This window comes from Rhodnius prolixus, unplaced genomic scaffold (genome assembly GCF_049639745.1).
Source record: "Rhodnius prolixus isolate KJV_2025 unplaced genomic scaffold, Rpr scaffold_7, whole genome shotgun sequence".
NCBI lineage: Eukaryota > Metazoa > Arthropoda > Insecta > Hemiptera > Reduviidae > Rhodnius > Rhodnius prolixus.
Genome location: NW_027411582.1, coordinates 33,697,410 through 33,723,765, shown reverse-complemented (window position 1 = coordinate 33,723,765; position 26,356 = coordinate 33,697,410). Strand labels below are relative to the sequence as shown.

General features: G+C 34.2%; 1 protein-coding gene across 12 annotated transcripts in view; it reads right to left on the bottom strand.

The window, feature by feature from the left end:
- LOC141447479 (neo-calmodulin-like) overlaps positions 1 to 26,356 on the bottom strand; it is a 210,579-nt gene that overhangs the window by 53,566 nt on the left and 130,657 nt on the right. For 8 of the 12 annotated variants that reach the window (XM_074115075.1, XM_074115074.1, XM_074115080.1 and 5 more), the window contains one exon: positions 5,573 to 5,768. The exons of the other annotated variants lie outside the window; for them this stretch is intronic. In XM_074115075.1, coding sequence (XP_073971176.1) covers positions 5,573 to 5,659 — 87 coding nt within the window. In that variant the 5' untranslated portion in view covers positions 5,660 to 5,768. The remainder of the gene's footprint in view (positions 1 to 5,572; positions 5,769 to 26,356) is intronic. 12 annotated transcript variants of the gene reach the window in all.

Sequence of the window (26,356 nt, the reverse complement as noted above, 5' to 3'; positions counted from 1 at the left end):
ACCTCACCATCCACAATGACCTTATCAAATCCCTTTCATCAAAGATCTTGCTAAAACTCGTTTTCTCAAAATTTCATTTCTCTACAAACAGCTCATCCTAAACCCTCTCATAGAACACCTCTATCTTCTTCCACATTACCAGTTAATCCTCCAAGGAGATTGAAGAGAAGATGGCCCGGCGATCTGCTCTCCTCATAAGGGCAGTATAGTACAATATTCACGATAATGGAGTGACACCACTGGGTGCCTTCTCCTATCCATATTCATGTTATTGTTTCATCTTATACCACATTTGCTTTGTTGCAACAGTTGTGAATTTCAATGAAAGATTTTTTAAAAAATGCATTCAAGAAAAATGAAGTTAAGTTGAAAACCACTTTTTTTATTGCTTAATTTTTATGTTCAAAATTAATTGCTTAATTGTACTGCTAAAGCATCAGGCATTTGTTTGAAATTCTTATTAAGTACTTCAATTAAATATAGTTCTCTAAACACTACTTTTATTAACATAAAAGGGCAACATTTAGAAACAATGTTGCTCTGAATGAAGTAAATATTTAACAAAAAAAATAGTAATAAACTAACTCATAACCGAAATAAGACAAAATATTGTTAGTATTTAGATTTAGGAAAAGTTTTCTTTTCTAACAATTTCTTTAAAAGGGTTTCTTTTCTAAATTTTCCCCTACGCTAAGCTTTTCTTTCACGAAAAAGCAAATTTCATTACTAGGGATATTGTAACTGGGTTTTTAGTAAAGCCGGGCTGTATTACATTATTGTTATTATTATAAGTATTGTAGATGGGTTTTTCTTTTGACTTTTCAGCGGAAAATTCATGTATTATTCATTTTAGAAGAAACAAAAAAGGTTCATCTAGTATTCTATCTGGTCTGGGGTCTTAACATTTTATGTTATCTTTTTTTTTTATGTCGTAAAATTATTCCTCGTCTTATTTTTCTTTTAAAAAAAAGTTCAACTAGATAATTAATGTAGATTGAACAAGTAAAAATAAGGGTCTTCAAGAAAACTTTTTTTAAAAATTTAAACACACAATTTATGAGTCTAACTTGAGTCAAGTTACTGAGATTGTGTAATGACACAATCTCATTTAGTGATAGTAAAGAAGACGCAACATACCTTCAGGTAATTTAACTAACAATTATCACAATCTTAGATGTTGTTAAGTCTTGATTTGATGAGTGCAGGTCTTAATAATTCCGTCTAAGTTTGGTAATGTCCAATGGCTGGTATGCTGTTTAAGATGTACTAACTGCAAGGTTTATGAACCGTAAGAAGGTTATACTCTGTTGTGGTTACAGTCAGGTAATTGTAATGGCAACTTGATTCTAAACTTTTTTTTTTTATTGGGTTTTGATTTTTTTTTTCGGTACAAAAAATTCTAAAAATCGAAAGTGAAAAGTCTTATTAGGTTAAGAGAAATACTCTGTCTTGTTTTTCTTATTTCTTAGCAGAAGCACAAGTGGAAAATTAAAAGAAAAATTTATCTTTATTAGTTTCTACTTTTTGTGAAGAAGCTTAAAATTACAATAAAAGCGGTGTAACTGAGATGAGAAGCAGGTAGACAGCGGAAAGAATTTGATTGTTACTGTACAGTCAAGCGTAGCCCGTAGAAGAAATAGTAGACTATTGTCTTTAGCACAAGAAATAGGAAGACTTTCTACAGCGGATGTTCTGCGAAATGAAGATGAAGAACAGTTAAAAAAAAAAAGAAGCAAAACAAAACAAAAAGAGAAACAGGAAAAGGTTTTTCCTTTGAGGAGAAGGTAAGCGCCGCCGCTTCTGTGGGCAAGAACTGCCGTCCCCGGGGGCCGTTTGTATTAAAGTGAAGTGGCCACTCTTCTTGAGTGAAGCATTTCATCACCCAAACAGCAGCAGTATTCATTGTTCTTCATTCAACCTGCTTCATCACCATCTTCTTCTTCTCTGTGCTAACTTCTCTCTCTCTCCTTTGCTTGTAGCCACTCCAACCACAATGGCCATGGTGAAACGCCACTTGTCACGCCACTTTTCTACAGCAGATTATCATTCAAACTCGTTTTCTTTAGCCTTAGCTTTTTCATTTTAATTTTTCTGTTTGCGTAATAAAAATTAAATGAGTTCAGGTAATTTAAATGGTTTCAATGGCTTCTCTAAATAGTTTTACAAGCTTTTTAATATTCCTGTTCTTTTTTTCTCCTTAGGATGAAATTAAAACAGTTTCTCGGGAAACGGATATTAATGGTAAAAACTAAATTTCGATAATTTTGTATGATGGTAATACTTCCCTAAACAGTAATAAGTGATTTATAAATTGATTTCTACAAGCAATCGAATTGTAAAACCAATTTTTCACAATCATTTTAATTGTAAAACTTGCACTTTCTTTTAAAAAACACAAATCTACGATCTGTACAATTACAATGCTTCCTCTAAGGCAGATTGTAAGGTCCTCGATAATCGCCAATTACAATTTAATTAGTACTGCAAGTAAATGATAAAAATTCATTAGAAATTCTACATCAGATCCTATTTTTTTTTAAAAAAATGAAGTTTAATATTATTTTAGAATGTTTGGCAAGTTGTGTATCTATTGTTAACTTTGTAGAAACAATATTCACATGTGGAAGTAAAAGGGGATGATTTTATCTAGGCTATAGCCTCTTACAAGGGCTCCCCACAATATTCTAGCCAGGTTTGTAACAGTCCAGAACTGTTGGAAATGTAAACCCAGACACAAATACACAAATACACACACACACACACACACACACAATAACCGTGGTAAGGGAAAATTCCCCTATTCGATGCTTCTAGCTAGCTGTTAGTTTACTGGAGTCTCCTACTATCCTCTTTTGGAATAACAATAGTGGGAAGTAAATCAGAGGGACTCCCCAGAGAGGAGCCGCTACCAACTCTTTGGAACAAAGAGAAAACAGTGTATATCCCATACTAGGGACTCTCTGAAACTAGTAAGAGTTTTATCTTTTTTGGAGTCCTGTTTTCTATTCTCTACTTCCGAACAGAAACACATACATATCTGCTGTTTTATTTCCGCTTCTTTTCTTTTTTCGTTTCCTTCGTACAAATGAGAAAATCATATAAAGAAAAGCGTTCAGAAGTATTTTTTATTTACTTTTCTAACTGAGATATCACTTTAATCGGTCAATAAGAACACTCATGTATTTCGGCACTGATTAAAATTCTAATTTAAAATTTTCTGATGATTAAATAAGTTCACTCAGTACAAAATAAATGTCGGACATGTATGCACAACTTCCTAGCTAAAAGATATTTGATTGGGTCTATCAGGTAACTACAGCAGGCAAAAAACCCAATCCAATCTATACCAGTTTAGGGCACCAGGGAGTGGTTGAACTACCCATTCTGTCTCCCAGTTTCCAACACTTGAAACTGGGTAGTAACCAGCATTAGAGGGATATCTGTACCTTCCAAACGTTTTATGTTTGGAATATCTTGGGTAAGCGTTGAGAGGAAGACTAAATTGGGATCAAAGACTAAATTTGGAATCTCTGGCTGCTGGCTCCTCTCTTCCCGAAAACTTCCAGGGTTGCGCGTTAATCTGGAAGAGTCTTCTTATAGCAATATAGTAGAGGAAGCAAATGGCAGGTTAGCCTATAATACCCGTTCTCCAACCCCCTTCTAAAATTTCCATAGGGAATCAGAGTAGTTCCCATTCACGGTAAATAATTAGTACTTCTGAAGGTTGGGCAGAATAAGGGAACAATTAGATGATGGTGGTGGTCAAATTCGCTGGCCTTGAGAGTAACCATAGTTCCATTGTCTCTTTATATAATAAGGGCTAAGCTTCCAAAAAAAAGGTTGCCTAAAAAGTTTAAATATTGTAGAGAAGTTATGCTATTCGAAGATGTCTAAAGTTAGTTAGTAAAGATTAAGCTGAAATGAGTCGTAAGTTAATTACAGCAATGGGAATCATGAAATAGCCTCTGAGAGAGATGAAATACTAAGTGGCATGTCACTCTTCGGACTGTCCAAAAGCCCAACTTTCAGCAACGAAATCATGTAAGAGCTTAAAGAAAATAAGTCCTCCTACGATGACGATGTTAACAAAATTAAATTATTGTATTTTATAAAAATTCCATTTTCAAAATTTTATATATATTTTCATGTTTTTTTTTTTTAATGATTTAAGGCGCGTCAACATCTAAGGTTATTGGCGCCCGGAGCTTTTTTCAGTGCACTGCCGGCCTCCGGACAGTGTTCTCTCGTTACAGACAACACTGTCCATCACCGGACAGTGAGCTGTAAGAAGCTCCTAGGAAGAGAAAATCTAAGGGTCAGCAGCTGGATTCGAACCCGGGACCTCCGCGTGGGAGTCCAGTATGCTAACCTCATAGCTAATCCCCTTCCTATATGTTTTTTTTTTATAATTATTTCCATATCTCCTCCAATGAATTGTAACACAGACCTCAGGAGACAATTTATCCTCTCCTTTGATGAGGTTTTCAGTGATATAACGAATAATAATAAATAATAATAGGATGAAAAAATAAATGCCAGTTTCAGTCGTGATACATTTATTCTGCTGAGCTTTCGACGTAGGGGGCTAGGTCATCTTCAGGGCTAGTTTACAAAGTAATATTTTACATTACAGGGTTGGTGTATCTTCTGTCTCGTCTGTTCATGGACTGAGTGTGTCCATGACCTAGTCCCTAGGTCGAAAGCTCGGCAGAATAAATGTATCACGACTGTAACTGGCATTTATTGTTTCATCCTATTGAAACTATGAATCAGTCACCAAAAATAATGAACAGCAATAAATAATAATTTTATATAATACATAATTAATCGAATATTATAATTAATAATAACGAATAATTAATGATAGAAAATGAATTATTTTAATATTGCAATTGACCCAAAAAAATGTAGCAAATAAAATAAAGTTCTGAGTTCCTTTTGGACGCAACAGCGTTCAAAGAAATAAAAAATTCCAAACGGAATCAGAGGCAGTACCTATTTGAAGACAGAATCAGTATTCTGGAGAACTATAGATTATTAACAACTAATTTTATCACAACATAGCCAAGTTGTTGTTGATTCAATCAATCACCCATCTTCAGGTATTGATTCAACAAATTTTCAACATAAACTGGATGCGAATGAAAATCACATAAACCCTTAGATATGCAACATCATCGGAGCCTGGATCCTTATTCACTAAACTACCGGATTTGGTTTCCTAGATAAAGGAAATTTTATCCATTGTTACGTAGTTCTTAGCTGTGGAGAGACAATTAGGAAGAGGAAGATCTAGATCGACCACTGCCTGGACTTGAATCCGGAACCCTCCAGGGGCGGAAAGTCCGGCGAGGCATCACTATCCCTTCCTTGAATTAATTAATTCACTTATTTTTTTAAAAAAATAATTACTGCTAAGACAAATACGGCCTAAAGTTTATTTTGTTATTAAACAAAGGAATAGCTAAGAAACAAGTACGATAATTATCTGAAAATTTTCAAGTTATTTTTTAATTTAAACAGGAAATACTAATAAACGCTAATTAATGAGAGAGATATCACACACACACACCTTACTTTTACTTCTTGGCGCGAAGTCTTCTTTGGAGGTTTTTCTCCGTTTATCTTTAAGGATCATCCTCGCCGCCGCAAATGCCATATTGATGGAAGAGATTGTTACGGTTTTTAGTTAACAGTAGGGGCAGACTAGCATCGCCGATTTGGCGGCCTTTGTGTGGGAATGTCCGTCTGCGCACGTCGTAAAGCACCTAGAGTTGGAGTTATTATTTGAAGTTTACATTTTTATTTAGAAAATGAAAATTTACACATGTTTTTTCAACTTAGGCACATTTTTATTTTAGGAAAATTTTCTTGCAGTCTAGTTAAAGGGCATCTAAAGAAGTTGCAGTAAAAAAATAAGGCATTCATAAAAAAAAAGGAGCATATTATGAAAAACCTAAATCTATTCAGGATAACCAAACGTCACTTCGTACAGAGTGACAGTACTTCCTGTTCTGACTTACCAAAGTCACAACCTTGAAGCAAACGATTAGAAGTAGGAGAGAAGAATTCTGAAAAAGATTTGAATAGTCCAATAATAATTGTGAAAATGGAGGAACAAGAGTTGGAACTTGAAAAGACTATAATCAGAAGTGGATATATTTAAGCATATCCAGTAAACCAATACGATGATAAGCAGGACCTGCTTATACACATCTTAGGTACGGCAATTTAGAAAAATGTATGTTGCTCGGAGGCGATCAGGTGCAAAGAGAAAATTGGATAGAGTCGCAAACTAAGTAAAAACTACTGAATGTCCTGAAACTGATGGCTCACGGAGAAAGAGAATGGATTTAGAGAGAGAGAGTGAGAGAATGAGAGAGAGAGAGAGACGTCGTGGTATCCTTGAGAGGCCAGAATCCAATAACGGCTTGTAGCTCCAAGAAGTTTAATTGTTAGATAAACAGCATTTAGACAATTAGTGGCCTAGCCTAGTAGATTCTACTTTAAGCACTGGCCAACAAGTCTATTTGAAGTAAATCTGAAGTTTGGTTCCAAAAAATCTGCCTTCTAAGATCTGGTCAAAGTAAACAACTGTTCAAGAATTGAATTGAATTATTCAGAAAGCTACATGGAAGACAAAATGGCTGACAAAGAAAAAATTGTAACTATTTTCCTAAAATAATGATATGCCTACGAATACATAATATGTAAACAAATAATAATAATTGTAATCATTAAAAAGTAATAAAATTAACATGCAAAATAGACGTGCACAGCTTCAGTCTTATGAGATCTTTGAACGTTAAAAATGCTACAGTTCAATCATTATTCGTTAAGCCATTATTATAAGACTATACTTAATTAACAACTATTATTTATAACTCGCCTCACAAGTGAGCCAGTTTAAACTTGGACTAAAACCAAGAATATTCTTAAATTCCTTTCAAAAAAAAAAAGAAAAAGTTACTAATGTAATTCAATTGACTTATATACATTAAGCATGTTTCTATTCTACAAAGTCGCCGTCTTCTAATCAGTTTTCTTTAAAGATTCGACTTTCAGCAATGTTTTTGATGTTTCTTGTATAAATTTAGAGCAGTTGGTCTGGGGAAATGTTCAATATTAGAATTTAGGAGCAAGCCTTAACTTTGCAGCTCTCGAACAATCTGCTTTAATATAATCCTAAGAAACAGTTAAACTTAAAAATGATTGAACACTTTGTATTTAGTTAGTATAAACGTTGGCTGATTTTTATTAATTGAACCTAATTATGGATTTAAATAAATAAGATTTTTCATTTTCAATGAGCCATTTCAATAAATTTTCAAAAAGTGAAACGTTTCGATCTTTCTCGAGTCCATCTTCAGCCTAAAAATAAGTTAATTGTGAGTATTAGGTATATCACAAATTTGCGTTACATTACATGACAAATGGAAAGAGAGGCATTTACATATCAATTACTATTATTACAGCCATCATCATTATATAATACATCATTGCATAGATTGCAATGAGGAGGAGGATTTCAAACATATAATAATGGATATATCCACGTTATGTAGTAGGAAAGGAAACGAATGTTTGACGACATATACAGGTATTTTAGATGCACCATTTCGCTACGAAGACATAATATTCTCCACCAACATCTATGTGCTTAAATCTATAGCAGAGCTAGCAATGAAATATGAATGTATTTAAAAGTTATAGCCGATTAGAATGATGGAAAGAAAATGATTAGAGAAGGATTACATGATTTTAACTACGGTTAAGCTATAAGGATGGCAGGAATATAGAGTACTGATCCATCCATTAGTTGTAAGTTTGTATGTAAATAGTTGTATATAGTAGAGGGATGAATGGGTGAAGCGGAGGTATTTATAAGTATGAATGGAGAGTGAGTGATAAGCACCTAGACGATGCTGGCTGTATGGGGCGAAAGCCAATGCCAGAAAAAAAAAAAAAATTGCAGAGGATTAGCTCAATGAAGCACGAAACGTTTCATTTTATAAAATATATTGAATAGAGACTGAAAAGACTGAACATTCAATGTAGTCCCTGCGTATAACACAAAATAAAAAAAAACTTAAATACGCTTAAATTTCACCTGATCAATTACAAGATATTATCATGCTTATATCCCAAAAAAGTTTTATTAAAATGTAGAATACTCGTAGGGCGTAACCCTCACCGAATGAGTGAGAGAGAGAGATAACCTAGCCTTCAGCGAGTAGAACGGAAGTTGGAGGAAGGTAGATGGACAGTAACAAAGCCCTAACTTCTTGTCCTGGAGACATCAAAGGAAAAGCGAAACAATTTACGAAGTAAAGGACATCTTCTATCTGGTTACCACAGGTTTCCTTGACCTGGTGAGCTTGTAGTGATGGGCAGGGAGGGGGGGTTAGTTGGCAAGTTGCCCTCCCACTCTTCTCTCCTCTGTACACACGTTAGACTAAGTTATTCAAACAACAGTAGGAGGGACGTTAGTTTAGCCAAGCTAAGAAGGAAGAAGTAGAAGAAGAAGAAGGAGTAGAGATTCCACTGGCTGGGTTTCGTTTGAGTAGCAGATGAGCTTAATGAACTCCCAGAAGAGGCTCTATAGTTAAATGAAGTGACATGCCATTCTTCACAGCCACTGCTGTGTAAAGCTCTGTGTACGCACAATTGACACATTTAAGACTGGAGATTAATTTAACTTAGCCGCACAGCCTCGATTATAAGAGGAAATCGATAAGAGTTGAGGGGGGCTCCGGCTTACATCTTGAAATAAATAAAATCGATTTATTTATACGTGACAAATTTTTTTTGTGTATCTGACTACAAACTTACGCTCACTAAAATTAGTTAGAAAGCTTTTCAGAGAGATCTAAATCTGATGAAAGTTATTATATAGCAGTGATGGCGAACCTATGACCCGCGGGTCAGACACTGACCCACAATTACTAGGCAACCATTTGTTTGTTTACGCGGGTTGATTTTCTAACTTTGTGAATTATTTATATTCTACATCTGTATTTTTTTTCAATCACGCATTGACACAAAAGCAATTGAAATGCTATCTATAACCTTTAGTTTGATCATTAAAGTTCTAAAACGCAAATGACGACAAATGTTTTTTGTAGTATTTGAAATAAAGCAAAAGTGTTTACAAAACATCAAATAAAATGTAGAATTTTACTCATATGTTGTTTGTTACAAAAAAAATCGACAACCCAAATCACAAATAACCATATTTAGATTTTTCTTCAGATAAAACACACTTTTGTTCAGGTTATGTTTGTAAAAAGAGACTTCCACAGCACTTGTTTCGTCTCGTTTTACCCCGTTAGTGTTTAGTTTTGAAAATATTCAGTTTAAAATTTTTAAACTTAACTCTTGTGCAAATGGGTATTAGTGACCCAAGAGCTAGTACTAGAAAAAAAAAAAAATGAACAAAATTTGACCCACATCTCAAAAAGGTTCACCATCCCTATATATATAGTCTATTTTAGTTGAGGAAATCAACCTATTGAAACGATTTTACCATTAAGGAATTTCAGCAATAGTGACTTTCAGCAACTATGAATAATAAAGGACAATAGATCCTGTTTCTAGGATAGCTTAAGACAAAGCAATGATTTGAGAATTATTCTAACTCGCGTAAACCCAAACTGTAAGGAAATAATTTGGGCTTACCCACCATTGACCCGAAAGTCAATAGTTGTGGGGATAAAATGGAACTTTTTTTTGCGACAAGGGATTGCAGGGAACGCTCACACTAGCAAAGAACCACTACTTCCTCTTTATCTAAAAAGTTTATCGTAATGTCTAGCCTAGCTAGAAGAGTACGTAATTTCCGTCTAGGAAGTGGTGACTTGGAGGTTTAACTTCAGACCCTACCCTACTCGTTCTTCAACTATTTCTCCTATAACCACCACCAGACCTGTCAGTCTTCTTATCTGGATGAAAAATGAACGCCATCATAAATAATTATGACGCTGATTCTGCAGAATCTTCCCGCTTGGCGTCGGCTGAAGTAGGAAAAAAAAATCCGCGCCTTCTACCTTATTTTTTTTAAAGGGTAAAAATAGGTTTTTTTTATTTTATTTTATCAACCAAAAGTTCATTAATCTAAAATCCATTAATAGTAGTTCAAGTATTTGCTAAACATTAGTATTAAATAAAATTTATCAAGGTTTTATCCAAATGCTTAAAATTTTTAGGATTCTTTTAGTTTTTTTCATTCTAAAAATTCCTTTTTCCATTGTTTTCCATAAGCTTCTGCTAAATTTTAGTTTGCTACAACAACGATATCACTGCAGGCTCAGAAAGCACATGTATCGCATGGGTCTGGCAAATAGGCTTCTGTAGGTTCTATCAGGAGAAGAGGTGGAGAAAATGGCACTGCACGTATTGTGTCAACGTGAGGGGCTTGTCTGGGGCTAAGGATGTTACTCCTCGGGAAGGGAAAAACCAAGGCCTGTGAGAGCTTTACTCAAGAGTCGCTCTCCCAGTATTAAGAGAGTCTGATCTAAAGGACGGTTCTGGAGAGTGAGCGCTATAATGGGAGAGCCACAATAGATCCAAAGCCCTATTAGAATCTTATCTTACATATCTTGAAAAACAAAATATTGAGTTCGAACCTTCAGAATCTTCTCTACTCTTGCTACTACGAGTGTGAGACTTCCCGGTGAAACAAAAGCAGATGTCCTCAGCCATTCCTGAATCTTTCTCAAAGTCGTTGAATGAACCAAATGATACCAAATAAATGTGTGGTAAATTTTGGTGCTTTAGTTATTGGGCTCTGTTTCGTAATATTAACAACGGCCCGAAGCTAACTACGATTTGATTCTGAAGTAATAGTATGCTCCAAAGGGGTTGCCGCAGTGGCGTAGGCCTTGAGGCCGCCCTAGTTCAATATAATCTAACATCGATATTAAAAAAAGACTAATTGAGACAAGCGAAAATGTTACAAAATTAATAAATTCGTTTTTTGAGATATTTTGTTCGCTCGCATCCATTTTCAAAAAAATTTTCTTTTTACTAATCGTGAATTTCCTGAGGAGAAAATTTGTTTTAAAAAAAATTCAACACTATCTTCTACCAACTAGTGAGAGAAAGGAAAAATTGATCTAAAATAGGATCTAGTACATTTAATCAATTGTAAGGTCTTATTTATAAGGTCGCTTAACTGGGGGGTCCGGTGTTAACACCTGGGAATTATTAGGTTACCTTTACCCGAGTAATCATAACGGATTGACAGGTAATTAATTCAGCAGGTTTAGATTGGACTGTTGCCATAGTAAACATTAAATAAGGTTTTATCGACATTATTCATTTTTTTTTCTTATATCAACTTACTAAGTCAAATAATTCCATGTAATCGATAAAAATAAATGGTTAGTTCGAGAATAATTGGTGCGTTGGTTGTTTGAATTAATCGAAATTTTTGTACAGTAAATAAAAAAAAACAAAGCATTTATCTATGAAAACTATACTTCAATTTAAACTCATTTCAGGGAAGGGATTAGCTATGAGGTTAGCATACTGTACTCCCTCGCGGAGGTCCCGGGTTCGAATCCAGCAGCTGACCCTTAGATTTTCTCTTCCTAGGAGCTTCTTACAGCTCACTGTCGGGTGATGGACAGTGTTGTCTGTAACGAGAGAACACTGTCCGGAGGCCGGCAGTGCACTGGAAAAAGCTCCGGGCGCTAATGACCTCAAATGCACCAAAAAAAAAAAAAAAAACTCATTTCAGAGAAATTCTTATTTGCCTAGAAGGCTGCTATCAATCTATCTAATTTCCCCTGCAAAGGGTTTTAAATCAATTTTTTGGATGTACAATATGCAGCGGGCGTCCGGAAATCATTATAGCCGATTTTGAAATGGTTCAAAAATGTGATAACAACAAAAACTTCCGGTTTAACAACTTTTGTAGCTAATTTAAATGCCAGAACCCAAGGGAGCTGTTGGGTTCTATTTTTGTCTTTAAAGAAACGTTACAAATAAACGAGGCTTAGATGTTTGAGTGTAGCCTTCATTTATACGAACTGTAAACCAATCACATTTTTTTTTTTTTAAGCGGGGCTTAACTCTTAATTACAAAATTACGTGTCATAGTCGGGGACGGAAACAAATACTTTACTATTAATATTAAAAAAAAAAAAAAAGTAATAAAAAGTAGCTAACGCAGGATTCGAACTGGCGATCTCCAAATTACAAATCCACTACACAACTACTAGACCAACTTCCCGCCTTTCAAGTTTAAAGAAAATAGTAGGATCCAATTTTCGTGAAAATCTGGAAAAAGGGGAAAAATCTAATAAGTAAGTGTAGGGGTTAGAACAGGGATGGCGAACCTTTTTGAGACCTGGACCAAATTTTGTTCATTTTATTTTTTAGTGCATAGCTCTTGGGTCACTAATGCCCCCCATTTGCACAAGAGTTAAGTTTAAAAATTTTAAACTGAATATTTTCAAAACTAAACATCTTTAAAATTTAGTTGGCTTAACGGGTAAAACGAGACGAAACAAGTGGCTATGGAAGTCTCTTTTTACAAACATTGTGCTTTGGGTTGTCGATTTTTTTTAAACAAACAAATTATGAGTAAAATTATACATTTTATTTGATATTTTGAAAAACACTTTTGCTTTATTTCAAATACTACAAAAGCATTTGTCGTCATTTTACAGTTTTAGAACTGTAATGATCAAACTAAAGGTTATAGAAAGCATTTAAAATGCTTTTGTGTCAATGCGTGATTGAAAAAAACTACAGATAGAATATAAATTATCCACACAATTCGAAAATCTAAATCAACCCGTAATGCAAACAAATGGTTGCCTAGCAATTGTGGGTCAGTGAAAAAGCTTGCGCGGGTCATAGGTTCGCCATCACTGGGTTAGAATGTACACACACAAGATTGCTAAAAATCTTTTCATTCTCAGAGATGACAAGAGGTTCATTTCCAGAACAAATCCCAATATCAAAAATTTGAAACGAAGAAAAGTCTAAGAAAACACAATCAACAAGGATTATTTACTGTTGGAAAATCCTAAGAATATATTTCTTGGCATGTTTCAACAAGCCGCAAACTGCTGGAAAATAAGAAACCATTGTTAATGTTAAGATAGCAAAGTAGGTTTCTATGGTGAACAGGAACAGGGAGGGGGTGGGGGGTGGGTCAATGACTGTGTAAAAGGGCTAACAGCAGGGCAGCAGTGTTCATGTCTAGGAATAATCAGTCTCCTCCACGCGCCCTATAGTTTTATCAATTCATTATCCCAGACAGCGAGCGGGCAACCTTAACGTTTCCAATATAAAGCCAGGCTAAGCCTTCTTGAGCGGAGGCAGAGTGGAAGGGTAGATAATGATAATCTTATTATTAAACAGAGATTCAACATGGCTAGCAAGAAGGAATAAAGTTTAAAGATATAATTTAAATTTATTTATTTATTTTGTAATTTATAATCTGTATAAGTATATACAATAAGTAAATAGGAGGTGAATGAGGTGAGCTGGTGTGGGAAGAGCAGGAGGAGAGAAGCTACCGAGCGGTAGCACTCTATATATATGAGATAGGGGAATGTGAGGAGGAGAATATGAGCAGGAGAGAGGAGAGATTTAGTTCTTCAGACTACAAGGAAGTCGCGGGGCCACTGGCGATTCAGTCGACGAGGAGTATTAGGAATGTCAGAGGAAGCGAAAGACAGTACAAGAGGATTTGGGCTAGTAGGGAGAGCAGTATGGAATTTTTGGTGTTTAGTCTTGGCGAGTTGGCCTATGAAGGGAATGTTGAGGTCGTAGTGAAGATTGAGGTTAGTCACCGTAGAAAGGAGCGTCAGCTATCTGAGTCGGAGGAGTTTTGATTGAAATGTTTGTATCGTCCGTATTTTTTTTGTAGGTTTGGCTGAACCCCACAGCTCTAGTCCGTAAGTCCACATAGGTTTGAGGATAGTATTGTACGATATATTAAGCGTTTGAGTTAAGTGGGCAATTTAGAGCGTCGTCCAAGTAGTCTGTAAAGCAGTTTCGCACGTTTTGTCATTGCTTGTCTTTTAAGTCTAGTGTTGAGGGTTCCACGTGAGTCGTTAAAAGTTTTTAATTTAATAATTTAAATTAAATTCAAATAGTAGAACAAACATTGGTTGGCATTTATGTAAAGTGAAGTAGGTATTGTAATCACAATAAGACAACAGATTTTTCAAAAAAGGCTTAGAGTTTAGGATAATCGGTGGAATTTCATGGTTTATTGACTATAAATTATGGCCTACCTCTAGTTCCTTAAAAGCTAAATCTATCTAAGTAAACCTTTGTTTAAATAAACTAAGCGATTAGATTTCAAGATTTAGAAAAATCTAATTCATTTCTGACAAAAAATGGGGGGAGATTGATGATTACAACCGAGGGGGGAAAGGTCACAAAAAATAAAACAAATTTAAGCTATGTAAGAAATGATGAGACATTACGTGTATGCGAAAGAATCAAGAAATGATTCTTTCTTACCCAGAATTAACATGATGAAATTTCTCATAAACATGGAATTTATACGGAATATCACCAGAAATTATAAAATTCATACAATTTTTAAAGTAGAGCTACAACTCAATCAATATTTTCTACAAACTCTGCACTTTACCAACTCAATTAATTCTATTTAAAGTTAACTAGAAGTTGGAAGTGCTGTATTAAACGAAAATGCACTTTAAAGTGACGTCTACTAACACACCAGGACCGCTTTAAAAGGTAATTTTACAATTTTTTTAAAAAATAGTTGTAAAATATACACATTTACAATGAGATCACCAATTCTAAAGAAAAAACAATGTTACAGCATCTTTTCATAAGTAGTTCTTTATTTGAAACTAAATAATCCACATCTCGCTTGCTGTAGACGACATTTTAAGCCAAGCATTTCCAATTTTTCTGATTTATTTGAATAGTGATGTTTAAGAAAAGCGAGAACGTAAAGGGATTTTAGACAGAGAGAATTTTCAAGGAACTCACAAAGGCTTGAAGAAAGCAAGAACTTCTAAGGCTGGAAACATAGCGGAGCGGCGAGCAAAGCGGCGATGATAGCGAAGAGCGAAGCGGCGAAATCAAACAGAAGTAAACATATGGGACCGCGCATAGTGGCGAGCAAAGCGAAGATAGAGCAACTCTATCTATTTCTAGTGTTTGTTTTCGCCGCTTTGCTCTTCGCTATCATCGCCGCTTTGCTCGCCGCTCCACTATGTTTCCAGCCTAAGGTAATAACCTCCTTTAAAAGGAACTGAAAGATCAACAATTGTTTCTCCTAAAAGCAGAAAACGGAAGAGATAAATCTTATATTTTAATATTTTAAATTAATAAAATAACAGACAGGAACTGTGACGTACGTGGAATCGAAGTTTAAATAATGTAGAAATCCTATTCTATGTAAAAAGATAATTAGATTTTCTGTGAATATTAATCTTGGTTACAATACTTTTGAAAGATACAACTGAAAAATAAGTATAAACATAGAACTTAGTTTGTAGAAAACGCAATTATTATGGCGTGATACAGTTACTGTTTATATTCTTAGAAATGTTATCAACCAGAAATATTTTTTATTAACCGTTGTTATTTTAATGTTAGAATATCTGCTAGAACGGAAATTGTAATATTATGGAAATAAATATACCTTTACCACAAATGGCTTAAAAGTTAATTCTATTATCTAAACAAATACACTTTGTTTGGAGTTTCTCAGTTTATTCCATTTTAGTTTTATTAATTTTTGCTTTCTATTTCTAGTTAAGAGAATTACTGTAGGGGCACTATTTTTTTAAATATCGAATTCTCAGTGGTCTCCTGAGTTCTAAAACAGAAAATTACAGTTAAGATCGAATTTGATATCAACAGGTTTTGAGGGCCTATCAAGAGACCTGAAAATAAGATTTTGGACAATGTTAGGCAACCGGAAGTTGTTACGACTGCTTATAGTCGATTTATTTGTTAGTTTTTTTATTTTTGAGACTTCCTGTGGGAGGACTCCCACTTTTTTTTCCTCGAATCTTGTTGTACGTGTTTATGTATAGCTAGTTCTGTTAATAACTTTCAATTTGTAACATTTTTTTGAGTGATTTTCCTCTAGTCCTTCCATCTGTTTCTTCCCCCACCCTCTGGATTCATTAAATATTATTTATGGATTAAATATGTTACCAAAATTTCAAATGTACAAAAATTCGCTTACTGGATGTACCTATTAAGTGAACAGATGTTTAGTTTTAAGCTTTTTTTTTTTTTCTCTCCAAAAATGGATTTATATAAGTAAATTGTCGTGGGAGTATCCTCACTAATTAAACTATTTTTCATCTCTACCGTAAATACTTTAGAAGATTGGTGGAAGAAGAAATGCAGTCACGCAATCTATATCCATCCGCAGGGACTACAATTTATCTTTTTTTTTTTAAGTCATTTAAAAAATGTTAATTGTTGCAGTACTGTGTAAGTGAGAAGATGTCCAAGATGATGAAAACTACTGCAGTCATTAAATTTAAATAACTGCAGAATAAACTGTACTTTTTTAAAAAAAATAAGCTACCAGAGTATAGTCTAGTATGTTAATATAAGGAACTTTAAAGAGTTAAAATGAATTGCTAAAACAAAGCTAACATGAAGCAGTTCGAAACCCTATAATGGGCCAAGGCTAAGACGGAAACAACGATGGTTTTGTTAGGGTGAATTGCAAAGCTTTAGCTACAAATTAAAGAGATGGAAGAGATAAATTTATGTAAAAAGGAAAAGTTCCTTTGTAAAGAAAATGTAAATGAAAATAATATGCAAACATGTAAAGAGAGATGTTTAAAATCTTCGTCAAACAAAATGTTAACCAAAAAAAAAAGTAATTAAAAATATAAAATGACTGAAATAAATTAAAGTAAAGAAAAAGTAAAAGACCTTGCTACAATAAAAATACACATTCCACGATGTTCAAGGGATTTATTTTAAAAGAAAAAAGAAAACTTAAAAATGGCATCTTTTGTTTTTATTATATACAAGCAAAGGATTTATGCTTGGAGCTTAAGAGTGGATTGCCTGTAACTTTTTCATATGATAGCACAACACCATTTTCAAGGCTGTACAGATTTGATGGCAAAGAAAAGAGTCACCAAATAATAGAGAAAAGCGAGAAAAACCTTCTCAAGGATATGGTCTACCAAATAACTTCCAACCACTAAAGCAAATATTTTTCTCCTGATCTTGGTGAGAAAATATTTATTTAATTTTTACAAGCAACAAATTTGGTAAGACAATAATTTTTAATTGCCGCCATTTATTTATAGATAAATTTTCTGTATACTAAGGATTTTCACTAAAAAAGATAATTAGTTGGGTATATATTGGTTTCGTGACCGTAAATAATTAGATGGATTCAAAATTACAGAGGAATCATGTTCAAAAGCTGCACGAAAAAATATATTGTTGCAAAATAACCAACTTAGACAATTTATAATACTCTTTTTCTAAAAGAAACAAATTTCCCAATTTTCTTTTCAAATACAGGGCTCCTTTATAACTGTATTTTTTGTTTCGTTTTTGTTTTTTGTACCAACGCAGATCAAATCGATTTCATAAGTCCTAGTTCAAATTAAATCCTTTATTTTTATATATAGATAATTCCAGTAAACTTCCAGAAAGTCTTAATTGACAGTCGCTCATTGTGCTAGTAAGGAACATATTTAAATTAATCGACGCTGAACACATAATCCTAGCCTGCGAGAAATAGGTGGGAAGTAGGGGCTCAACAGTTAAAGCTGGATGTTCGCTTCCTCCAAACTTATATTCTACATTAAACAATGACAAAAAAACATACTTAGAACTGTATAACTTTTCTTTATAAAGTAACATCCATATGAACTTGAAGCTCAATAAATGCGCAACTTTTTCTGAAATTATGTGATTCCTTGATTCAGTAATCATTGAAAAAATGCAATCATTAAAAATGAAATTTTTAGACATTCAAGTAAACATTTCATTGTTATAAGAATCGTTTTGAGGCTCTGTACCAAGTAAATTTATAAGAAATTTAATGCTCTTTCGTTTGGAATAAGCAGATTTGTTGTAGGATAAAGGATAGAAAAGTTACGGCCGTTTTTATGGTGAAAAACGCGAGTGTGGTCGGAAAAGTTAAAAATGTAAATATCTTGGACACTATTGAGAATCGGGCCAAAGTGAAGAGAATATTTTTTGTTGCATTTGAGCTGCTGAATCACCTCCTGAAGTTTCGGCCACTCCTCCGTATACACCCTGTACAAAATTGGATGAAAAACTAATTGCCATTTCAGTCGTGATACATTTATTTTGCCGAGCTTTTCGACCTAGGGACTAGGTCATCTTCAAGGGCTAGTTTACAAAGTAATATTTTTACATTACAGGGTTGGTGTGTCTTCTGTCTTGTCTGTACATGGACTCAGAAAAGCTCGGCAGAATAAATGTATCACGACTGAAATGGCAATTAATTTTTCATCCTATTGAAACTATGAATCAGTCACCAAAAAGAATGACCAACAATTTATATATATATATTTAATTTCTAATTAAAATTTTACACGTGTTTGTAAAAACACGTACTTTACCTTGAAATGATACTTTTAGAGGGAACCATAACCCTAACTTTCCTCCAAGTTAGTCATAAAAATCAATATCTCCTAGAAAATTTTCCTAATACAGATTATACTTATCAATTTTCTTAACCATTGAACTCTTCTTGACTGTAACTATATAAGTAGCAAGAAAAGGTGCACTGAAATGAGGACTTCAGAGTTTTAAAGCCTCCCAATTTCTTCTTTCTAATGAACCGCTAATGGAATTTCCCTGGAAAATTGTTTTTAGACCAATAAGTTTTTCCAAATTTGAAGAAAATCGTTCGAGCCACTTTCAAGAAAATCTAAAATCAATGAAATACAAAAAATATAATTGGACTCATGGAATTTTAAAACAGTTCATTTTTTTTTTTTTTTTTTATGAAATTAAGATTTAGGAAATTTGATACTATTGCAACTCTTTCCTTATCTAAGTTAAAGAAAGAGAAAGAGAGAGAGAAAAAAAATCTATTTAAAAATTTTCCGTCACGAACACACATTAACAAGAGAAGCCAGCTGATTAAAAGGCTGTATTGGGTGACATTATTTCCGGCCACTCGTCTTTTTTATACCACCACCATACTCTCCTCTCTCAAGCTCTCTCTCTCACACACACTCTCACTCTCTCTCACTTTTCCTGGCCAAAATCGATTCCAGAGTATTACTTACTCTCTTCTACTCCTAACTACTCTTAAGAACCGGTCCCTTCCGAAATACCCTTTATCTAATGTCTATGTGATCGCCTTGGACTCGCTTTATTTATCGTTCTCCTCTTACACGGCCGCCGCCAAAGTAAAGTATAAATCTAACTTGACGGCTATACATCCGATATACTTCCTGTTTGTTTGGAAATGGTATGGTATATATTTCTTGGTTTTCAATTGATTATCTGTTAGCAACATTATCAATAGATTTTCTGAGGAAATGACTTTTCCAGTTTTATTTTTTTTGTAACCTTCTTTTTTACTTATTACTAAGTTCAGGGTTGTTCGGTTGGTTTTAATTGAAAAATAAATATCGTACAACATTCCCCCACATTCCAATTCTCAAACTAGGAATTTCCTAGTTAATAAATTAAGAAATGTCATGTAGACAACTGATTGCAGCGATTGTACTTGATATATTATAACTTTTATAGGGTAAACTAGATTTTCAGCGTATTAAATAAATTAAATCTTTAAATGATTCAGGGTTAAGTGTCTTAACTGAAAATATGAATTTAGTACCTCAAAACAAGAAAAAATTTTCCTCTGGAGGTATGACCGTTAACGCTTTTTTAATGAGATATTCACGTCTAAAGATTTTAGAACGAATGATAAATTAATTGATATAGGAACTATTAAAATAGTATCGGAAACGGTGGAGATCCCGAGCCGACTGCCGTCAGGCTAAAGAAATATCTTGGCCTCTTCAAAAATGGCTATAGTTGGTTTTAGTAGGTCCCGGATCCGGCCAGTTGGTTCAGGTTGGTTGAGTGGACATGCGAGTTTAGCGTATCATCTTTTCAAATAAGGCCTTACCCAGTCGCTAATTTGCGCCGGGTGTGATGAGTCCGATGTGACTGTGCGGCACTTTGTAGAGGTGTGCCCCGTTTATTCTAAAACTAGATTTCTCGTCTTCGGAAGGTCAAAAGTCTCTCTACCGGAGATTGTGGCATCTGGTAATCTTTACCAGAACTTTCCTAGGTTTATTCCAGTGCACTGGGCGATTGAGTCGCCATGCTCCCTAGTGTCCTGTTACTACTTTATTAGTTTATTGTATTGGCATCTGGCAAACTTTAACCGGATTTGTTGGTTTTAAAGCCCCGGTATCTCTGATGAGATGAGGGATGAGCGGGAAACAATGGGCACTTTGGATTGCCTGCGTTCCTTCCCCTTTTTGGTTGAACCGCCCTTTTTAATACAATCTACAATCTAATTGATTGTATAACTGCTCACCTTGTGTCTTTAACTGCACATACCAATATTGATATTTTACGGAATAATGCCATCTGGAATTTGCACTGTGGACTTTCTAAATAATAACTCTTTCTCAATAACATTTATCAGTTTGACGCGCTTTTACACGGTTTACATCATTAAGCCACGCATTTATTCTAACAGTGAATACGATGTCAGTAAATTAAGTAATAAGAATGATTTTTTTTAAAAATTTTTTTGTTTAAAAAGAATTACAATTCTATATTGTCACCTTCAAAATAACTTCCTACTGAAGCCACACAGCGCTGGAGACGTTTCTTCCACTCCTCATAGCAGTGCTCGAACTCTGATACTGGAATAGCATTCACCTGGTCGGTTACAGCCGTTTGAATGTTTTCGACTGTCCCAAAATGAGCTCCCTTGAGGTGATTTTTCAACTTCGGGAAGAGAAAAAAGTCGCAAGGACTCAAGTCAGGCGAATAAGGAGGCTGAACAGCCACAGGAATGTTTTTACTGGCCAAAAACTCGTTTATTGAAATTGAAAAAAAGCAAGGATGGCGAAGTCGAAGATTAAATGCCTGCTGATTTGTTTTTTCGATATCCACGGAATCGTCCACAGAGTTTCTACCTCAAGGTCAAAACGGTCAATCAACACTTTTACCGAGAGGTTCTTGAAAAACTTCGAAAAAGGGTCATTCTCGTGTGAGACCAATCATCAAGAACAAGTGGGTGTTGCATCACGATAATGCTCCTTATCACACAGCAATTTCAATAAACGAGTTTTTGGCCAGTAAAAACATTCCTTTGGCTCCTCAGCCTCCTTATTCGCCTGACTTGAGCCCTTGTGACTTTTTTCTCTTCCCGAAGTTGAACAATCACCTCAAGGGAACTCATATTGGGACAGTCGAAAACATTCAAACGGCTATAACCGACCAGCTGGAAGGCTATTCCAGTATCGGAGTTCGAGCACTGCTATGAGGAGTGGAAGAAACGTCTCCAGCGCTGAGTGACTTCAGAAGGAAGTTATTTTGAAGGTGACAATATAGAATTGTAATTCTTTTTGAATAAAAAAATCAGTCTCATTACTTAATTTACAGGCCTCGTATGCCGATATGGTGTTTCTGTATGGTTTTTGCAATGCAGCCCGTCATGAATATTCCGTGCGATTTCCGAATAAAAGATTGCCATAAAAGGACTATCTTTAGGTCCACATTTCAACGTCTTAGAGTAGTAACTGGCAATTAAATATTAATAAGTATTAACCCTTTTTTCCCAGATGAATGGGGCATGAATAGGTGGGAGAGGTTAACAGTTTAATAATAGTACTACACTATTATAAAATGAAACACGCAATCACGGACATGTTTCGTTTGCATTTTTATTAATTTAATTTTATAGTTTAAAGCAGAGTTATAATCTACAGTTCATCGGACTGGCTAAATTTAAACTGGAAATTTAATTCTTCCTTCTTTATTTTAAGATAGAGTGCAGCAAAATAAAATATTTAAAAATGAGTAAAGTTGTACTTCCTGTTACAAGAAGACTTTCTTCAAATTTGTAATTCTTACGATGATTCTAAAATTACTCGATATTCTCTTCAGTGGTATGCCTATGTTAAATGAATGGATAAAGAAGGGAAGCCCAAAACTCAACTAGGGAGATCAACGCCACGAGAAGAAAGCAACGCCGATCTCCTGGCTTCCTGGAAAGAGAGGGTAGCTCTAATGAATACGAAAAATCACGTTTTAGCGAATATGAATGACGGCAAAGGCAATCGCTGAATAGTAGTAAAAGAGTTCAAAAGAAGAATTGATAAAAAAAAAAAAAAAACAGAAAAGTAGCGATAAAATATTCAAAAATAGAACTAAACAGAAATTAAACGTCAAATAAATTTAAATTAATATTTCCTTTTTAAGATATTCTCAGAAGAAAGGAAAAAAAAGGCAAAGTTGCAGCAAAGAAACAACTAAAAGACTATTAAAGCTCAGGAATAATTTGGGGTTCTGAAACTGTCCAACAAAGCTTTACAATGTAGGGATGGGGAAGGAGAAAGGGAAAAAAATCAAATGCTTCAGCAAATTCTAGTTGGCAACTGGATCACGTTCCAGGAATAGACTTCTCTATACTCTATGGGTAAACTGAGTTTTCCAGTAGAACTGATCAACTTTAATGAAATCCCTCCTCAAGAAAAGGCTACATAAAAGTAGGGTGGGAATTGTTGAGTCTATCCTACACAAATATAAATAATTCTGAAATGGAAATCATGACGATTATCTAAATGAACATGGAAAATTCAATGCTGTTTATTGTATTCATGTTTTCTATTTAGTTATTTATGGTGAGTGACGATTGGGGTTGGAAAAATCATGCTTAAACTGCATTATTTAAAGAAAAAACAAGGAGAAAATGGAAATATCTGCCTTTATTTTTCGATTTTTCTGATATTAAATTTTTCTAATCGATTACCTTTATGCAAAGCACTTAATTTTCAATCTTTACTTAATTTACAGACCTCGTGTGATGGAATCGTATTTTTATCTCCTTAACAAAAACTTACAGTTTAAAAAGTTAAGTATAAGGGTTGATTTAAACGCCAAAAGGTACACAAATCCGCAAGTACCCAACATTTAATTAATACTTCATTGATATTATTTAAGTAATTTTACCGCATTAATTTTCATTATTATTTTTTAAGAATTTATTAGATGTTACATACCCTTATGCTGGCCATTTTCATCTATTTATTTATTTTTATTCTTTTAATTCATTCTTTGATTAAAGTAATTGTTATTCTCAATGAAGGTGTTTTTCCCACAATGTTGTATATATGTAATATAAAATAAATAAGATATGCATATTTTTAGGACAGCTAATTATTCCAGTATTTTACTATAAGTAAAATTAGGGAGACTAAATTAAATTACAATTGAGAAATGAATAAATATTGTTGAATAATTTACTTGTTATTAACTGTGTTATTTGTGCTCACGAATATTTCGGTAAGACGAATTCAAGAATGAAATATTGTTTTAAATACTCCGTGATTCAAATTTAAATAGTAGCCGACTCTAAATTTGTCTTTTTCTACCTTAACATGCATGTATATGTGACTACTCAGAATAATTTATAACTCATTTTATCATAATTATAACAAAAAAATATTATGAATGAACTAGCCAGCATAAGGGTATGTGACATCTAATAAATTCTTTAAAAATAATAATGAAAATTAATGCGGTAAAATTACTTAAATAATATCAATGAAGTATTAATTAAATGTTGGGTACTTGCTGATTTGTGTACCTTTTGGCGTTTAAATCAACCCTTATACTTAACTTTTTAAACTGTAAGTTTTTGTTAAGGAGATTTTTGTACCTTTTGGATAGATTTTCTTTTTTGTCTATTTTGCAAAGTTACATATCTGCTTCACAGATTTTTTTAAAATTTGGAAAAAGCAATTCTATCATTATAACCTGATAAGGTGTTAAATCGGGACCGTAACTTCCACTGGAGAGATCTTTTTAAAGAATGATTAAAATAGTAAAATTAAACTGCGATTTCAGTACTTCCTTTTAAGAGGAGCAAGAAAAATAAACTGCGATTACAGTACTTCTCCCTAAAAGGCAAAGATTTTGTATCGAACGACAATTCATTGATGTAAATCGGTTCACTCATTGATAATTTTAACGATTGTAGTACTTCCTTTTAGTAGGTGTAAGAGCATCATGGCACTTCACAGCCACGTAGAGGAGCTTTAATCACTTCTTCGTGCTAAATTTTATCAAAATCGGACTAAGTGTTATAGAAATATTGGTAATAATAATTTTAGAAAGGGCTTTATTTGGGTGGGGCAAACTCCCCTCCTTATGAGGCAAAGCGTCGAGACTTTTAAAGTGCTAATCTGTACAAAATTTCGATTCGAATGACACTTCATTCATAAAAATCGGTTCACGTGTCGATAATTTGAAACGATTGCTATACTTCCCCTTAACAAGTGTAAGAGCAGATCGTCGCTTTATTGTTACGTAGGGGAGCCCTAACCCTATCATCCTACCAAATTTTATCAAAATCGGGCCAAGATTTACAGAGTAATTAGTAATAATAATTTTGGAGGGGGCCTTACATAAAGGGGGCTAACGTCTGCCCCATTCGATGTACAGGGTCGAGACCCCCAAAAGGCACATCTACATAAAATTCCGAATCGAATGACACCTCATTCATGAAAATCGGTTCACGCGTTTAGGCGCTACGTTGTTTACAAAAAAGGTAACAACAACAACAAGAACAAGAACATTTTTTGAAAAAACGGTTTTTGCTAATTTTCGGCAACTTTTTTCTCGAAACCTATTAGATCTGGGTTGTTGCAAAAAATTACAGTTATAAAGGAGGATTCGGCCTATAATTTAAAGAAAATTTGGGAATTTTATCTTTTATAGAAAAAGAGAAAAAAATTGTCAAAGTTGGGTGTTTTTCAACGTTACGCTTTTTCGTGCAGTTTTTGTCGATCAACCCTTATACAACTGTCCTACTGGACAGTTTTAATAGTTCTAATTTCAGAGCTAATAATGGAAAAAAACTGGTATTGATAAAAAATAAATAAAATCAAACCCAAACACTAGAATGTAGAGTATATGGTAACTTCTAGTAGCTTCCAAAAAATAATTATGTACGTAGTAGGCGTGTTCAGATATGAAGAAGAGTGCAGGACTTGGCGGCCAACGCCTTTGAAGGACTTGGCGGCCAACGCCTTTGAAGGCCTTGGCGTTTATTCGTGGTGGCAAAAGTTAGAAAATTACTAATTGCTTCTTGGCGTGTTCACATGCAATAAAAAAAACAACCACCTTTATGATGCAATGAAAATGGATTACTTCTGGGTATCGTCTATTAATTTCCTATTGTGTTATGAATACATGGAATTATCGTTATTAATACTTTCCGGTAGGAGAGTTGCATTAGGGTTGATCATCAAAAAAACTGCATGCAAAAGCGTAACGTTGAAAAATGCCCAACTTTTGACAATTTTGTTACTATTTTTCTATAATAGATGAAATTTCATTAGTATGTATTGTAATTATAAGGCAACAACTATTAGTAAAATTTCTTTTTTTTTTTTTGCGTTTATTTATGCTACAATCAGCGCGTTAGCGCTATAAGTAACTGTGATAACCGAGTAACAAATGATAAGTAACGAGTGGAGAAGTTACCCAGTGGTAACACTCCCAAATATTAGATGGTTAGTCACTCTCTTCACTGGAGAGGAGATCACGAGGCCACACTGTCTTTTAAGATGTCTTGTCCGGGTTGTCAGGAAGAGTACTAGATTTTCAGCAAGAGGATTTATATGAGATTGCAGACTGAAGTGGAGTTTTCTGTATCGTGTTTTAGCAACTTCGGTGATAAAAGGAATGTTAAGGTCAGTGTGTATAGTCCAAGTTGGGAGACATAAAATAGAGCGTTTACGATAGTTCGAAGTATTTTAGATTGTAGCGATTGAATCCTTTGGAGATTGGAGCGTTTGGTTGAACCCCACACCACAGCTCTATTTCATACGCCCAGATGGGTTTCAAAATAGAAGTATAAATCAGTCTTCTGTTGTTCAGAGAGAGAGTTTTGATCTATCGTCTAAGAATCTTTTAAGTAGTCGATAGCGTCTGTTTAGTAAAATTTCTAAGTAAACAAAATCTCAGTTTGAAGAATGCTTTACACATCCGATTAAATGAAGGTAAACAATGAGCAGAACAACATTGCAGAATACGCGGATCTTATTTTATTTTTTCCATTTAAGTAGGTGTGACAGAGAGCGAGAGATTTAATAAACAAGGAGAGAATAAATAGGAAGTAATGGCG